Source organism: Lepidothrix coronata, unplaced genomic scaffold (assembly GCF_001604755.1).
Source record: "Lepidothrix coronata isolate B3197 unplaced genomic scaffold, Lepidothrix_coronata-1.0 Scaffold107, whole genome shotgun sequence".
NCBI classification, from domain to species: Eukaryota; Metazoa; Chordata; class Aves; order Passeriformes; family Pipridae; genus Lepidothrix; species Lepidothrix coronata.
In genome coordinates, this window is record NW_016690287.1 from 4,317,931 (window position 1) to 4,335,939 (window position 18,009).

Genomic DNA, 18,009 nt, shown 5'->3' on the forward strand with positions numbered 1-18,009 from the left:
ATTCCCATAACAAAATATGCTTTAAAATGCAAGCAGGATGTTTGAAATTACATCCCGAGACTTCCACAGATTTTAAATGAGATTCTGCACATCTAATATTCAAACAGTCTTCCCTTTACATTATTTTCTTTGGCCTCCCCTTAATATACGCTATTAAGCCATTTACTACCATGCTTTATATGCTACTTCAAAGCAGAATATTCCTTTAAAATACTGGAGATTAAAGTCCTAGCTTTTGCAGTCAATATATATTATAACCATCATTCACTATGCTTTTGCATGTAAGGCACAAATATTCTTTATTTTAAGTTAATTGATCAAGATGCTTGGAAATCTAACCTAATTAATTTACAAACATTTGGCCAGATGGTTTTGTCTTAAACACTTACCCCAGAAACCTATGCTCTATTGTTCTCATAATCATCTAATACTTTAAATTACCCAATAAATTCGTTGATTTAAATGAAACATCCACCTTTTTTCCATAGCATTTATTTACCTTACTCCAAAATTACAGATACGATCTGATTTGAGTTTTGCCATGCTAAGGACAACAGTACCATCTTTCATTCATAAACATGAAAAAGCTAGTACATATTATGGGATTTTGGGGTTTTTTTTCCTCTTTTTGTGTAGCTAGACAAAAAAACTCCAAACTGTTTTCACAAAAGTCAGAGGACACAGTCATACAAGATACTGCACAACTTTAACACCTGACAATGAAATTAATGACCATGAGCAGCAGAGAACCTAAAAGTCATCTTACTAATAATCTATGATTAAAGTATGTATTTAATGCGAATACAACTTTCAATGCCAATTAATCTGCAATGAAAAATAAGCTTTAAAGTTTATTCAAACTGCATTACAGCACTACTGCTATCCTTGATACGTATATCCATGAATCAGGAATAAGCAAAGGAAAAAAAAATCTGAGCTATCCAGGTACTCCAACAGCCACAGTTTCAGTTGTACAACTTTGATACCATTAAAGGAGCAGAAGAAATGACAGATTCCCAAAAAGAACTGGCAGCATTTCCACCTAGTCTTTTTATTTGTTCTTAAACAGGTTGGGTTTTTTTTTGATACTGCCATGTCAAGGAACTGCAGCTCTGCAATATTTTATTGAATAACAAATCGTTGATAAAGTTATGGCTATGAGCTGAAACACAGCCAGATATTTCAGATCTAGTATTTCATAGTAATTGCCATACCAGAAACAACAAACTGAAGGGATTCTCTTGCAACAGCTGAAAACTCTCACATCTACCCTCGTGTTTTCACTGCATTTGGCAACCTCAGAACTTTCTCACCCGACTCTGCACTGCAGAAGCATTAGTGTGGTTTGTTAGTTTTTCTCTAATGGACTGGGTTTTTGCTCTGGCCCTAGAGAATGATGCAGCGTTTAAGACAAAGCAGAGGAAAATATTATTCAAAAAAAGTTTATATCTTGTTCATAGCTTCTCAAGTACACACACATATGCGCTGTCCAGCCTTGTTCTGATACAGAGACTATAAGTTAAATTATATTGAGCTATAGTTGCATTAAGGCATTTGAAATTCTTTGAAAACCAGGGCACAATTATCTTAATAGAGTTCAGAAATGAGAATTGCTGTACAGATATTGGTTTGCCTAACTGAAAAAATCATAGTCAATTTTCAGTGCATTATTTACTGGTTTAAAACACATAAATAAATTTAAAAGATAATTTAAAACTACTTAGACAATTGGAGGTTTCTGCCAGAACATTGAGTCTTGAGGTGCTGCACATAAATGCTCTATGCCCAAGGTCAATCTTTGCCTCCCAGACACATTATTAAAGATGTTACAACACACATTTGGAAATGTTGCTTGGTCAACTGTTTGAATTTTGTGGGGGCTGATGCAATATGTAGCCTTATACAAACCTTTTAAAACTCAGATTTGAAGAGCATTAACCAGCTCATCTTTGCTTCTGCACTGGGCAATAAAACAAATTAGCTGCTTCTGTATTTCAGTTCATGGTTCAAGGAAGGACAAACTCATGGGGAAAATCCTGGGTCAAAAAAGACCTCAGAGAATACTCTGAACCCCAAACAGTTGCTCCACATGGACCCTGCACAGCCTGCTCAACCTGCAGATTGTGAGCACATGAGACCACAGACTATGGAGGAGCTGCTTCAAGTCATACAATCATGGAATATTCTGACTTGGAAGGGACCCACAAGGATCCCCAAGTCCAACTGCTGGCCCTGCATAGGACAGCTCCAACAATCCCACCATGTGCCTGAGAGTGTTGTCCTTGAACTTCTTAGACAGGTTTGGTGCCATGACTACTTCCCTGGGGAGTCTTTTCCAGTGCTCAACCACCCTCTGGGTGAAAACCTTTTCTTAATACTCAACTTAAGTCATATTCCTCCACCAACTTTTTGTACCAATTATCTGTCTGTTCCTGCTTGACCAGCTATGTCAATATAACAGAGCAGCTCATACTTCCTTTGCAGGCTTCCAAAACACGGAATTTTATGGCTTGTAGCAGATGTCTGAGCGTAATAAAGGCCACAGCATGTGGTGTTATTACTGCTACAATGGGCTGAGCTGAGCAACAGACAGATCTGAAATGTGAACTTGAGCTAGAACAGACATTTGTAATTGAACTTCAGGCATCATGAACACTTATTGTGCAAGTGGTGTAAATGACAGACACTTCAGGATGCAGTTTTTCTTTTATCAAAATACAAAATAAACTTGTCACTGATTTTCTTGGCAGCAGGATACGATCCTAAAACAATAACACTAAAATCAAGTCAGTAATGCTCAGGCCCTCTTAGACTCCATTCCCAAGATAATTTCGTTGCTACAACACTTATTTTCTATTTTTCTCTGGTTTCTCTGTAAACAAGCAGGTTTAAAAGCAATCATTTCAGATCCCCATCAGGGCTCTGCTGGCTAAAGCACTGTTTAGATGTTTACTCACCCGAGAGCAGAACGTGTTACACACTTTGTCACGACATTCCATCATCTGAAGTCCCGTAACATCATCCCTCATACCAGTGCAAGAGCATTCCCTGCAACCATCTTCCCAGGTCGTTCCAACGGAATAGATTATGTTGTTGTGCACACACACCTATTAAATGCAACAATTAATACATGAAAGAGCACACTGCTGCTGTAAGGGCACACTGCTGCCTCCAAAAGGCTGCATTTTAAGGTGTGAAACCTATTGAAAATTTTATGGAATACTTTGAACCCCCTAGAAATGCTACAGGTCTTAAAATTGTGGCCATTCTGTTGAGGAAAGGAAAAATAAAATCTAAAGCTTTCCAAAGAATAAACTGGAGAATTTTATCTGCAGTAGGTGGAATTGCCTGAGGTCTGACTCAGTTTCCCTGTAAGTATAATGTGACACAATATTTAGAGATACCAAACAGTGAGTCCTGTAGAAGGAGCCTTGCATGCAAAACTTCTTCCAGCTGAATCATCTGACCTGGAAAGATCCTACTTGGGGCTAAAAGCACTCATTCTCTTGTATCCTTAGGCCATCACAGCTACCCCAAAAAGCAGTGCCATCCCTTCTATTGAACTTTCTATTAGTACATTTTACAGCACGGTGTCAAAGAGAAGAGCACCACTTATTTTTACAGATATAGCAAGTAAGTCCCAGAGACATAAAACGAATTATGCAAGGTAATGAACTACTTAGAAACAGGGAAAAAAAAAACTAGAACTCCTGAGATGCAAGAAAATGTAACCCCATGTTAAAGTTTAATGAGAAGGCTCACTTGCCCTGCAATTTCTCCTCTAAGCAAGCTTACCTTAAAGGTAGATATAGTATAAAAACTTAATAAAAGGTATGCAAAATAAGAAAAATATACCCTAGTGAAGCTTTAACAGAGTGAAGTGTTAATTTGGCAAAATCTTAAAAGTGACAATATAGTTCTTATAAGATACAACACCTCCAGCAGTAACAAAGGTAATCAACAGGCACAAGGAGTTTAGGTCTAAGGTATGCCAAATATTTCCATAAATTTAGTATGAGATTGGAAGAATATATATTAACTGTAGTGATGCAAAGACATGTAGCTCTGTTATCCCAAACCAAATTGGAAATCTAAAAATTACCGTTGAAATTCCTGTTTGAATGACCTTTAAGTTTCAAATGATTTGGTACATATATATATATATATATAAAATATATATGTATTATATATATACATATAAGTATTTAATATATATATGTAAGTATTTTATATATATATGTTTATACTTTTGGGGTTTTTTTTAAATTTGGTTGTTCCAAAGCCACAAAAAATGGATTGGTTCTGTCAGAATAAATTACTGTAATAGAAGAAGCATCAGTATATCTTTCAGCCACATGTAAATTAAAAGTGCCCTGGCACCATCTTCCAGCAGTCTCATTAGTTTGTTAATACCTGCTTACTTCAGTGCTGCCATTCCATGTATAAATGACACTGCCATCTGTGGAGAAGACGTTTCTTTTCCCTTACCCTGTCTGGAACGCAGGTGGTGGATACACAGCCACAGTCATTGGTGAGAGACGTGGAGAGATATCCCAGAGGGCAGCTCACTGTCGAGTTCCTACAGTTGCAGGTACACTCATATTTATCACAGCACTCAGTCTTCGTAACAGTCAGCTCCCGATGCGGGGGGCAGGAAGGCCTTGGAATCGAGCTGCATGCTTCCCTGTTGCAGGCTACCAGGAAAAGGTGGGTACCATGTCAAACTCACGGAATTCCAGAGCACTGCTAGAGAACAAGACAGTTCTCTGGCAGCAAGGCACTTATTGCTACTGCAAGCTGTTGTAAATCTACTTAAAGACTAAGTAGTAACACAGATATAAAAGGCTCAGGTCAAAGATTGTGCTGCAGGTTCAGGAAAAGTTCCTGCCCTGCCAAAATATTCTTGTCTCATATACAAACAAGATGTATAAAATAAGCATAAAGGTCAGAGCGCACATGTCCAAGAGCAAAGTGTTTCTCTAGTCCTTAATTCAAAAGTGTACTCAGAAAGTGCCAACATCCTTCTTTCAAGTATGTGAAATCATTACATGTCAGTTGGCTTCAAAATTAAACCTTTCAGAAGGGAGAAAAATAATGTCTAAAGGAAGTTGTCAGTGTTGCTCAAATGCAATGCTCCAGTCTCTCTCCCTGCTAAGAAAAAATATCTTACCACATGTATAATTTGGTCTGCATTCTCCCGGGTTGGTCAGAGCGATCTGCTGGCCAAACTCACAGACAGGGGCAGGAGGCAAATGACAGGAAACCAGATCACAGACTAAGAACAGAAATTGAGAGTGTTTAAGACCATGCCTGACTAGTCAGTTCTTAAGACACACACACAAAATGCACATCCCCATTAAACTTTTTTTTCCTACACTCAATTGCTGTCCTAAAATATGAAGTATATTAGAGTTCAATAGGTCAGAGTTTGTTTTCAAAATAGCTTAGAGAAGAGTTCAAGTTTGGGTTATGGGGATTAAGGTTCTAATGTTATATTTAATGTACAAATATAGACCATGCAAAAATAGATACTTGAAAAAAGACCATTCTAATGTCACTTAGACAAAACCAAATTGCTCCATTCCCTTCCTCAACTGTTACAGAAAGAGGGACAAAGTTGGAAGTGAAGGGAGAATCACATCCTTAGGAGCTCTTTCTTTTTCCACGTGGATGACTACACAGTCATTCAGTGGATTCAAAAATGCAGCATTTAAATAAATTTTTTTAAAAAAAAGGATTGTAAACCTTAGGAATATCTGGTAAAAGTACAGACAGAAGAATCCAAAAGTTTATGAGAACCTACCACACTCGTACTCGGGGCAGCACTGGCCGGGGCCCCAGCGCAGATGAGGGATTTCACATGGACCACACTGAGCAGCTGGAGTGAGAAAAAAAAAAAAAATCCATAAAACAAGTTTGGATTAGATCTAGAAAACCAGGGTACCAAAACCATCAATTCAAGCCCAGTCATACTTAGAACAAAATGGATTTACGTTTGAGAGTTGGGCAAGGTCGGACCGTGCAGTTTATTTTCTGGTTATCAAGACACGTGCAGATCATGCAGGGCTCATCAGCAGGAATCCATGTTTCCATGTGCTGCAGGAAAAAAACCCAACAGATTGTTAGAAAGAAATCAAATATTCTGGTCACTGATATGTTAGTGATGGGAGTGTGTGAGAGTGAGCAACAGTAACTCAGAAAATCAGAAGTCTCTGTGGAGGGTTGGCTGGTTGGTCTGTTAACACTAAGAAACTAAGGAGACACATAATTCTGAAGTGAGTGTAGTGTACCAACTTAGCAAAGGATGTAAAGAATGCATGAGGGGGATGAGGAATTACTATTGTTTTAAGCACGAAAAATGTTCAGATGTTATACATGCAATTGCGGGCTATTGTGAGTAACAGTAGAGCAATTATATACCATGATTGCACATTCAGGGGTAATAAGGGAAACATTATTATTTTGGGAAATACATAGAAGTGTCTGCTTTTCCAAATTAGTAATACTTAAACACAGAGAAATAAACAGTGCAGTTTGTTTTTTTTTAATTAAGAATATTTGGAGTGTCATCACTTGATTCTCCAGTGGACTGAAGCCTAGAAAAGCATTATAGCAACCCCAAAACTGAAACTATCATTGTAGTGACTACCTGGAGGTGATAAGCATGTTCAGAAACCACCAGTAAAGTGATTTTTCAGCCACTGCTCCTTCCCATGAGAGAGAGGAAATCATTGATGTTGAAGATGTAGTCACCTCTACAGAACTATCGACATTTAACGCCAATGTGAATAGGGAGGGAAGAGGGAAAAGATGCATTATGGGATAATAATGTTCATTTGCACAACTGAAGCAGGTTAGGATGGCACAAAGGAAAATGGTTCATCCAGAAAACTCTGGAGCAAAACTAACGCTCTGCTGAGCCCTTGAGTGATGAGAAGAAAGGAAGAAAATATCTCAGCATGCTGCCACCTGTACCCAGTGATATTTATATGTTTTAAGCCATCCTAGGAGTCCAAAAAGCAGTTTCTTTTCCAAGGTTAACCACATGGCAAGGATAAAATGCCAAGCATGTTAGAACAAGCCAACCAGAGGTTTAACAAAGCTTAGGAACCAAATCACATAGGGCTGGTTAATCTATAGAAAATACATCCCAGTCAAAGAAAGCTTGCATCAACATATTGACAGTAAACTATCTTGGGAAAACAACTCTGCCCTCTGCGAGGACACTTCACGGCCTCAGGGTTTAATAAGTCCTGAGAAGGCAGCAGACAGAGAATTCCTACATTTGCAGGTGGGTGTGTGTAAAGATTGTGGCTATTTCATTTTTCTCTTTCTCTCGGAAAGAGAATCACGACGTTTGCTCTAACATTTTCAGCAGGTTTGATCTTCATGCAGGTTTTCTTCAGAGTAAGGAGGAGTCTCTCCCTAATTACCAGAAGAAATTACAGTGTTACCAGAAGAATTTACAGTGTTAGTAAAGCTCTTTATGAGTGTTGGTACTGAGAATCCAGGCACAACTTGGGCTAAAAAAGAACAGAGGAATGAACCCCAGAGGGAAAGAAGGGGGTTAAGGAAATCATGACCCATCCCCAGTTGCACTGCCTGTTGTATTGCTCACACAACTAATCCTTCAATGATGGAGACACAAAACAACTGTGTGAGCTGATCCCTCCTACCCTCCACCAGGCAGCTGCTCCTGAGCCTGGCCATTGGGGAATAGATGAGAGGCTGTTGAAGTTAAAACCCAATAAGGGACCTGGGACAACTCCTGAATTTCAGAACTTCCGCAACAAGAAGTAGGTATCACTGCAGACGTTATTTCCAAGGTGTGCACTGAGCTTTTCTCCACAAGTGCTTGAAACTATTATTTAAAAGGAAAATGCACTGCATTTCCTGAGGATTCAGGGATTTCAGGCACACAGATTCTAGACTTTAATCTACATTTGCAGTAACTGTTTCATATAGAATCATAGTACAATAATAGAGTTGTCAGGGTCACCCAGGAGTTGTGCACAACTGATTTGTGTTTAGAGCAGTGATTATACACATTGCAAGCTATATTTTCCTTCAAGAGAATTAGTTATATTTGCAAGTCAAGGGGAGTGATCCTGCCCCTCCACTCAGCCCTGGTGAGGCACATCTGGAGTGCTGTGTCCAGTCCTGGACTCCTCAGGACAGGAGGGACATGGAGCTCCTGGAGCGGGTCCAGCAGAGGCTGCAGAGATGATTCAGGGACTGGAGCATCTCCCTGAGGAGGAAAGGCTGAGGGAGCTGGGGCTGTTCAGCCTCCAGAGGAGACACTGAGAGGGGACCTCATCCATGTGTGTCAGTGTCTGCAGGGAGGGGACAGAGGATGGACCAGGCTCTGCTCGGGGGTGCCCAGCAATGGCACAAGAGGCCACGGGCAGGAACTGATGCCCAGGAAGTTCCAGCTGGACATGAGGAAGAACTTCTTTGCTGTGCAGTGACCAAGCACTGGGAGAGATTGCCCAGAGAGGGTGTGGAGTCTCCCTCACTGGAGATATTCCAGAGCTGTCTGGACACAATCCTGTGCCGTGTGCTCTGGGATGACCCTGCTGGAGCAGGGAGGTGGGACCAAATGACCCACTGTGATCCTTTCCAACCTGACCCACTCTGGGATTCTGTGACATGGGGCTGCATCAGCACAGCTCTGGCCTGGAACACTTGCCTCACTAAGTCAACTGCATCCCCTGATGGTACCCTACCACCTAAAGAAAGGTGTTCACTCTGTCAAATTTGATGTTTTTTTCATTATGTTAATCAATGCAAACAAGTATTTAAAAGAGATGTTTCAGCCACTGCTTCCTTTCAGCTTAACCGTAAATGTTCATAATACTTCATTCTTTCTGAATGAAATGTGTGTCTAAATTTGCATGTGTAAAATGAAGTTATTCAGAATACATACATTCATTTAGCTTTTTGTAGTCTATCTTTTTACTTAAAGAATAAATATCCACACACAGAGGTTTCTATTATTTACAGAAGGTCTAAGTTAGAAAAACTATTACGCCTTTGACAACAAACAAAAAGGTTTGGTGGACATGAAAAAAATCCAAAAATCTCATTAAGAATCTAAAACCCATAAAACATTGAAAGTAGAGTCCCTTCTTCAAATCCTGTAACAAAAATGTAGGTTTCAGAGGACTGGCTGATTTATGTGCAAACTCCCTGAGCTGAGTAGTTGGGGGTGAAGAGGAACCACCCCTGTTACCTGGAACAGGGGACACAGGGAGGAGCTGTTACACCCTCTCTTTGATGCTGGAATCAACAGCACCCATAGGTCTTCCCAGCCCACACTGACACGGAGAGGGCTGACTTAGCTGAGCAAAGTGGATTTTCAGAAGAACTAAAATGATGAATTTCATCAAAGGAATAATTCTCACCAAAAAAAAAAAAGGATTTAGACAACTGTGACTTGACATAAGGTTGTCTTGTTCTCACTGCTCCCCATCAATACTGAAAATATTTTGTAGAATCATAGAATATCCTGAGTTGGAAAGGACCCACAGGGATCATCGAGTCCCTCTCCTGGCCCTGTACAGACACCCCAACAATCCCACCCTGTGCCTGAGAGCATTGTCCAAACACTCCTTGAGCTCTGTCAGCCTTGGTGCTGTGCCCACTGCCCTGGGGAGCCTGGTCAGTGCCCAACCACCCTCTGGGGGAAGAACCTTTTCCCAATATCCAACATAACCCTCCCCTGACACAGCTCCAGCCGTTCCCTCGGGTCCTGTCCCTACTCACAGAGCAGAGATCAGTACCTGCCCCTCTGCTGCCCCTCCGGAGGAGTTCAGTAAACTTGGCCAAGACAACACAGCACATTATAAGTAAAGGTTCCAGATTTATGATTAAATTGTCATTACAGGCAAAAGCCTGCTGAATGGGGGCTATGCCATCCCTCTACTCTTTCCTCTAGACCTCCCTCCACATGGATTTGTCATGCCTTTCCAGGTCTGTACAGTCCCAGCTGCAAATTTTATATCCATCCCAGCCAATTTCACAGTAGGGGAGTTACAAGGGGCTGACAGCCAGCGGTTATGAGGAACTGAGCTAGAAGATAAAGCATCCAAAGGGGATTAGACTTATAGGACAGATTTACTTGTGAAAGTACAAACCCCAACCACTCACAAAGGTAAGTTGCCACATATGTAGTTACCTGGTGGCGTGTGCCATCTTCAGTGACACACTGTGTGCAGACTTCTTCACTAACACAGCTGTCACCAAAAATCACCTGTCCCTCTGGACAGAAGCAGCCTTCTGTGGGATAATCCTTGCAGACACTGACTGTGGTACTGTTCTCACAGCTCCTCACGCAGGCTCTGTGGCAGTGATCATATGTCAAGTATGTGGCACATTTCATTGCTGAGGGAGACAGAAAAAAAACCAACCACCTTTATCTAAAGAGATCTGAAACACAGATCAATCTTTCCATTCAAGTTTTCTTTAGAATTCTTTGGATTTTAGAAGGCCATCAGCCTTTGGAGACACTAACATCCTGGAAAATACATTTTTTTAAAACTAACAAAATCCACAGTGGAAAGTGATGGAAGGCATTTGCCTCCGTTACAGTCCATGCAGAAATCAGCAAAACACATGAATAAACAACACATGACTTACTCTGACAATGATACAATGGCTTGGATGAGTTGCTCATCCAACTCATCCTGCCTAACTTTGTTTTCAACACTGGGCCAGAGACATAAGAATTTAGAACCACTTTTATGTGTATTAGAGAAGCACTGATAACTGCATGATTAGAAAACATCCAGGACAGACTAAAACATTGAATAAATTTTTGATTATTTTTTTTTTTTAAACAACTTGATGGGCCACAGTGTTCCCAGGAAACTAAAGAAAGCTGAAAACCATTTTGGTACTTCAAAACCGCACCTGCTAGATTTCTGCTTCTTTTTAACTGAATTGCCACATTAACAGAATTAGCTGAATTAAGGAAACGTGCATTCACCTCTAAGTCCTTCTAAAATTTTTACTGGTGCATTCACAACACTGGGACTATTGTCTTTATAAGCAAACACAAAATTAAGGCTCCAGCTATTCAAGAAACCTATGGATGCAGCTTCCATACTGTGTACTCCCTCAAGCCTACTTTATTTTTCTCTACAGCTTCAATTAGGAAAAGTGTTTCTTATTTCCCAGTCTGTGACTGCTGTGAGGTTTATAAAACTTTTTTTCAGTCCCCTGACAAAAAACACTGAACGAAAATTACTGAATGAAGACCTGAGATGCCAAATAAATGTTCATCAGCTGAGCTATCTACACACACCCTACTTAGCAGCCAAAGGAAACAGAAAAGTAATGTATTTAATATTAACCCTTTCCTCCTTCAAGTCATGTTTAATCCAATTATTTCATAGAATCATAGAATGCTGGGAGTTGAGAGGGACCTTAAAGCTCATCCAGTTCCAACCCCCTGCCATGGGCAGGGACACCTTCCACTAGACCAGGTTGCTCAGAGCCCCATCCAACCTGGCCTTGGACACTTCCAGGGATGGGGCAGCCACAGCTTCTCTGGGCAACCTGTGCCAGAGCCTCACCACCCTCCCAGGGAAGAATTTCTTCCTAATATCCAATCTAAACCTGCTCTCTGTCAGTTTGAAGCCATTCATCTTCATCTTTCTTGTGGGGTCCCTTCAGGTACTGGGAGGCCAGAATTAGGTCACCCTGAAGCCTTCTCTTTTCCAGGCTGAATATATTTGAATTCCAGAGAGTATATTCACCTATGCAGGCAGAGCAGTCAGAAAGGTCTTGTACTGCTTGGAATGACCCAATATGGCATGACAAAACCCCAGATCAAATACTAAAAGAATGACAGGGACTCACTGGATTGGGGAGAAGGAAGCAAGGTAACCCAGAACCAAGCCATTGCTATTAAACATGTTTTGGTAGAGTGATTAAGCTGTACTATTTAGTCATTAATGTAATCTGTATAAACCAAATGTTGGCAGTTTTATTTTGGCAATTGCACACAGGTATGTGCTTGAAGGAAGATGATGATGCTGTTGTTAAGACACTAAAGACTTTTATGCAACTAGTGTTAAAATGAGCAACTCTTTGTCTATCCCTATACACACTGTGGCACCAGAGGGGAATTTGAAAAATGCAGAGAGTTATTAAGGTAATCAATTGACATCCAGCTTTGAATGTTACAATTTGCAAAGTCTGACTGAAGCACTAAATTTGGATATAGGCTGGCAACATTCTCTCTCTGTTTTCTAGGACTATACTCCAAACAGACTGTGTTCAATATCCTATTATTCCTGAAAGATATTTTAAAAATTAACTGGAGGCTCAGACCAAATTCACATTCTTGACTTCCTATCCTATAATTCCCTCAGTCTGAGTTTAAAACATGAACAAAAGCAGAACATGGAGTGATTTTTTATTATATCATGCCATTAGGATCCCGGTTCTCCAGTTCTGAAATGTAAAGTACCTGGGCAGAAAGAGGGAAAGAAAGCAAAGCAACAAGAACCAACTAAACTAGAGAGGCAGGAGATGTGAAAACCAACTGGGACAATCAAGATAGAGTAATGAGGAGGTGGTTAGGAAAGAAAATACCTACATACATATACATCTGAGATACTCATATGAACCAGAAGTATTGAGTGAATATCTGAATGTCCAGTGCCATCACTGCAGACAGCGAGAGGAGAAGAAACAGGAAGATAAAGCAGAAGAACTTGTCTATGAAAACTTAGGACAGTAGGCATACAAAGCAACAACTGTTTGAATTTGGCACTAGCATGCTTGTCTTGCTAGTCTTGATTGGGTTCTGGGTGATTTGCAGGACTCACATCCTGCTATGCTCCCTTCTCACAGCACAAACTTTTCACTTCCAAAACACAAGCAACACACAGGCAGAAAGAGAACTGCATCTGCAGAGCAAATTACAGCTGGTTCAATCAGCGTAGTATGGCATGTCCTGGCAAGAAATGACACCACAGAGAGTGGCCTTTCCCAGTTTCTCCCTATAGCAGAAACTTAAAATCTCACTGGCTCTTCCATCACATTCTCAAAAGTTTAGGCTTTGGTTGAAATGGAAGGAATTTTATGAACCAACTACAAAGAAAAGTCTTATTGCGTGTCATTATGCACAGGTATGGGAAGCAGTTCCACTAGTCCAAAGTATGAGTTTCCATGGCCACCTCAGATCCTCCAATGTCTGTATCAAAGCAAGGACATCTGCTGCTAAAACAGGCAGAATGAGAGCAGGCTCTCAGCCCAAACCTGGTCCCACGATGGTTCAGTGGCTGCAGAGTCAGGTACTGTCACACAGTTGTGTGTATCTGTGCACAGCTTTCACAGTTTTAAATCTCTCTAGCCTTGCATTTTACTAGTTAGCAGCCTACCAACTTTCTCCACAATATGCAGCTCAGTGGATGACAAACCAGTTATTTGATCTGCAATATGACCTGTATGATAAACGTGATCTGGAACTTCTTCCCTGTTGCAAAGCCTTCAAAAATCAATATTACACTGACAAGACAGTCACTGTCACCCCCATCACACAGTAAGACAATTTCTACACCAGTTTTAACGCAGAGTAAAACCCTTACGACAAATCTCGGGTGTTCTCCAGTGCACGCAGACGTCGTGCTCCCTGCAGAGGTGAGCGTAGGAAGTTATCATCTCACAGGCTTCGTCCTCATAGCAGCTGTTCTCCATGCAGGCCTCGTAGAACATGTTGGGGGAGATTATCCTGTGGCACTCCACAAACTGATCGGAGAGCAGGAGGTGGCAGAGGCTCATGGCGTGCTCAGAGCACCTGTCTTCCCTCCGGATCTCACAGACCTTCCCTGCCTCTTCCACTGTCCAGTCTTGGATAAACACACTGCTGTCAGGAGTGACAGAGCCATTGCGTAACGTGAAGTCGTTGACGTGGTTCTGGTCACACACCCCTGTAGGAGGGTGAGTAAAAGGAAAAGGAAAGGTCTGAATACAGTCAGCAATAAAATAAACCTGGAGAAAACAGGGACAGGACAGATGACACTGTTTGGGGCAGCTCAGTGGCTACCAAGGGGGAGAGGAATGATCATAGAATCACAGAATCAGCTAGGTTGGAAAAGACCTCTGAGTTCATCGAGTCCAACCTTTGACCCAACACCACCTTGTCACCCAGACCATGGCACCAAGTGCCACATCCAGTCTCTTCTGGAACACCTCCAGGGATGGTGACTCCACCACCTCCCTGGGCAGCTAATTCCAATGTCCAATCACTCTCTCTGTAAAGAATTTCTTCCTAATGTCCAACCTAAACCTCCCCTTGTGCAGCTGAAGACTCCACCCTCTTATCCAACTGTTGGTTCCTGGGAAAAGACACCAAGCCCCACCTGGCTACAACCTCCTTTCGGGTAGTTGTAGAGAGTGATGAGGTCTCCCCTGAGCCTTCTCTTGTCCAGGCTGAGCCCCCCCAGCCTGGACAAGCTGCTCCCTATAGGACTTGTGCTCCAGTCCCTTCACCAGCCTTGTTGCCCTTCTTTGGACACGCTCCAGCCCCTCAATATCCTTCCTAAATTGAAGGGTCTAGAACTGGACAGCTATATTCCTTATCATTCCTATTATAAATAGAGGCACAAAAATGGTCTCCATTCCCATTTCCTTTTTAATTGAGGTACAGTTTATGCCACAGAGGTTTAAGCTGTACCATAGATTATATCATTGAGGATACCATAGAATTTATTCTCCCAGGTATTAGTCCCCCTCTCAAACATTTCACCTTCCCTGCAAGCATAGGTCATGCCTCTCATAAACATGCAACAATCTAAAGTTAAACCCTCACGCAAAGAAAGCCACCAACCTCCTTGAAAATATGACTAAGAAAAACACGAGAGCAGTCTTACCTGTCCTTTCTAAGGCATTACTGGGAGTCAGTGGTCAGTGAGCTGTTACACTGCTGGTCATAGTAGAAAAAACTACACAGATTTGCAGTGCTCCCTCAACAGTGGGGGATCAGTTCAGCCAGAGAGTTTACAGCTTCAAAGCCACACAAGTTACAATAAAATAAATAGAAGCTTGAGCCCAAGTGGGGAGCTGTTAAAACTACTACCTTTGAAACTTACCACAAAGGCCTTTTGTTCCTGAAGAAAAGCTCTTTGAATTAAGTTTAAGAAGAAATTCATTGTTTATTGGAGTAAATGTGAGATTATGTCCAAGATGGAAGAACTGGATTTCATGGATTACTGCTCCATAGACAGTGACTCCAAACAAAGAGTTAGAGTAGGGGATACGAACCCTTTCACCATTAACAGTCACCTGTTTTCAAAAAAGGCAAGGTCATCACATCAGTTTTAGCAAGCAGTTAAAAATCAACCCAAATTTACAGTTGAAGCACATTTTGACTTCACAAGTACTTGAAGGTCCAACTGAATCTGGATATAAGAATCAATTTTGCTGAAATTTTCTATTAAGTCTGAAAACCTACAGAAGTACTTGACCTTCCTTTTGTGAATTATATGAACAACTCTTTCAACATTTTCCCCTATAAGTGCACTCCTTGAGCATCAAGTACTGACAGAGTAGCAATCTCATGCCATGAAGTTCAAATAATGCCTACAGGCCCTGATTATCAATACCTCAGTGAAAAGTCAAGGCTGTCCATCACCATGCAGAACTGGGTGTATGTGTTTTGGTCCACCCTATTTTGCTACACCAGTCAGAAGTGATCATCTTTGCAAGTTAGACAAGTTATGTCTGAGGACCCAGAGATTGAAAAATGGGTCATATTGGGTTTGAATACTTCTCTGCCCATAAAACAGATGTAATGCATACTAAGATGTTCTTTCTTCTGACACTGAGGCCCAACCACACAAGGTAAAAACCAACTCTCTTCAGTGAGCCAGTCATTCACAGCTTTGTGAGGAGCAGAGTGCTCTCCCAGGTACCAAACAAAAACATTGCATAAAGGACCTCTGCCAAAAGAGGAGAATCACAGTGCACAATGTCCTGTCTATAATCCCTGCCTTTCTGGATGAAATGTCAGGGAGATGCTGCCAAATCCCATGTTCTTGACATTGTCACACCAGCACAACGTGGAGAACAAGAGGAAAAACGTGTCTGGTTCGTTATGTGAACATCAATTGTATCATGAAAAGGAAAAGAGGCATTTGCTCAGAAGCCTAAAAATAGGCTGAAAAGGTTCAGAAATTAGATAAAGGGAAAAAATTGTCCTCATAACCTGGATTCTATAGCATGAGCAGCCAACGCACAGATCAGTTCATTGTGTTTAGCTTACTGCCATGTTACTGAAGAGCTGAACAGATACACCACGATGTTTCACTTCCATGGAGTCCATGCAGTTCATCTTTGGTGCTGCTCTGCAGGGTCCTTCATGGAGGAGAACTTCAACATCCTGTTGCATGTCTTGAAACAAGGTGTAGGAGCAATTGCCAGCCAGCTTAAAATTCAGCCCATCAAAGGTGACAATGTGTCGAGACGAACTTCCCATACAGACACCTGCAAATAAACAACAACCACCAAAGAAAGCCATATAGGCATTTGCTTTAGTTTAAATTAAGACTATTTCTCCACAATCATTATGGGCACGTGGAAACAATTAATTGGGAAGGCAAGGAAAGTAATGAATTGCAAATGATGCAGCACATCATTGACAAGAAATTTTGGTAAATACTTCATCACACGTGGTGTTTTTTTGAAATATCTTTGTCTGGAACAATTACTATTACAAGAGATTTGGATAAACCCGTAGAAAATCGTTTTGCCTGAAATTTGCTCGCATTGAATATGATTTAGTAAGAGATATTATATGAAAAATAAAACAGGGAAAATCCCTTCCATATTTGTAGAAAGACCATAACACAATTTTATAATTTTTGCATTATATCTTAACTATGGCATTCTATTTTATTCTGTGTAGTATTACATTTGAAACCAAATAACACTATTTCACTCCTATCAAACATATGTCCCAAGTTAATACCTGGGGACTCTTTTTTTTCCCAATTGGAAACAAGAAAAAAGCAAGAGAAATAATATGCACAGGATTAACCAATGGTCAGCTGACAGCTCAGTGTTCTAGTCATTAAGTTGTAAACACCTCCTTGTCTTCACAAACTGGAAAACAAGGAGAATTATAATCTCAAGAATACCAAAACAAAACCTGATGCTTCTGGCTCCTATGTTTTCAAATCTCTTGTCTAAAGATAATAAGGACAATAAAAGCAATGCCAGCAAAACATGTAAGGAAGAAAATTATCATTGTTAATAATTCAGTACTTGGCTTCTAATTGAGATCTGAGAATAATCTGTTTCCTAATCAATGACCTTCAAACTTAATTTCCCAGGAAAAATAGCAAACAACTCAGAGGAGGGAGGGAAGCCAGTCTATCCTGTGTACTGTTGGGCACTGAGTTGTCAAGAGATACATCCCTTTGAGAGCACTGGAGCATTCTCAGGCATTTTACTGTATCTGCTTATTAAGTTCATATATAAACAACAATGTTTATAAAAAAAAGCTATAAAACCATGTTTTGCAACCTTTGTTTATTCATGGGCATCTAAAAAAAAATCTAAGGATAATGGGAATCCTTTCAAAATTCTCATAGGTATTCTGTAGCACAAAATGCATTAATGCAATTTATTTTAAAGTAGCCCAAGAGCACACAATAGTCATGAGTCACACACTGCAAATCACGTTACTATAAAACTATAAAGCTTGCAACTAGTTCAGCAAGTTATACCTTTAGTTACACCTTGATAGTTTAGTTACACCTTTATAGTGTAACTCCTGAACTATTCTCTGAACTTTTAAATGACATAAGAACTCTTTTTCAAGTACTTCCTCTTTACAAAACCATTTGTCACATCACCCACACTGTCAAGCCATCACTTGAAAGCATGTTTTAGCTCTCTAAATAAGTGAATCACAAGTCAATTTAAGATGCATTGCCGTGATTCTGCTGTGGGTTTTGGCTCTGACTTCAGCACACACAGCATCAAAATCAGCCTTTC

At 40.7% G+C, this 18,009-nt stretch overlaps 1 protein-coding gene across 1 annotated transcript in view; it reads right to left on the bottom strand.

Annotated features, from left to right (window-relative positions):
- VWF (von Willebrand factor) overlaps positions 1-18,009 on the bottom strand; it is a 133,601-nt gene that overhangs the window by 22,833 nt on the left and 92,759 nt on the right. Inside the window, exons 35-43 of the mRNA XM_017823982.1 lie at positions 16,274-16,494; positions 15,102-15,294; positions 13,599-13,940; positions 10,178-10,383; positions 5,994-6,096; positions 5,804-5,878; positions 5,171-5,275; positions 4,489-4,694; positions 2,958-3,107 (exon numbers count right to left, since the gene is read on the bottom strand). Of these exons, the coding sequence (XP_017679471.1) occupies positions 2,958-3,107; positions 4,489-4,694; positions 5,171-5,275; positions 5,804-5,878; positions 5,994-6,096; positions 10,178-10,383; positions 13,599-13,940; positions 15,102-15,294; positions 16,274-16,494 (1,601 nt within the window). The remainder of the gene's footprint in view (positions 1-2,957; positions 3,108-4,488; positions 4,695-5,170; positions 5,276-5,803; positions 5,879-5,993; positions 6,097-10,177; positions 10,384-13,598; positions 13,941-15,101; positions 15,295-16,273; positions 16,495-18,009) is intronic.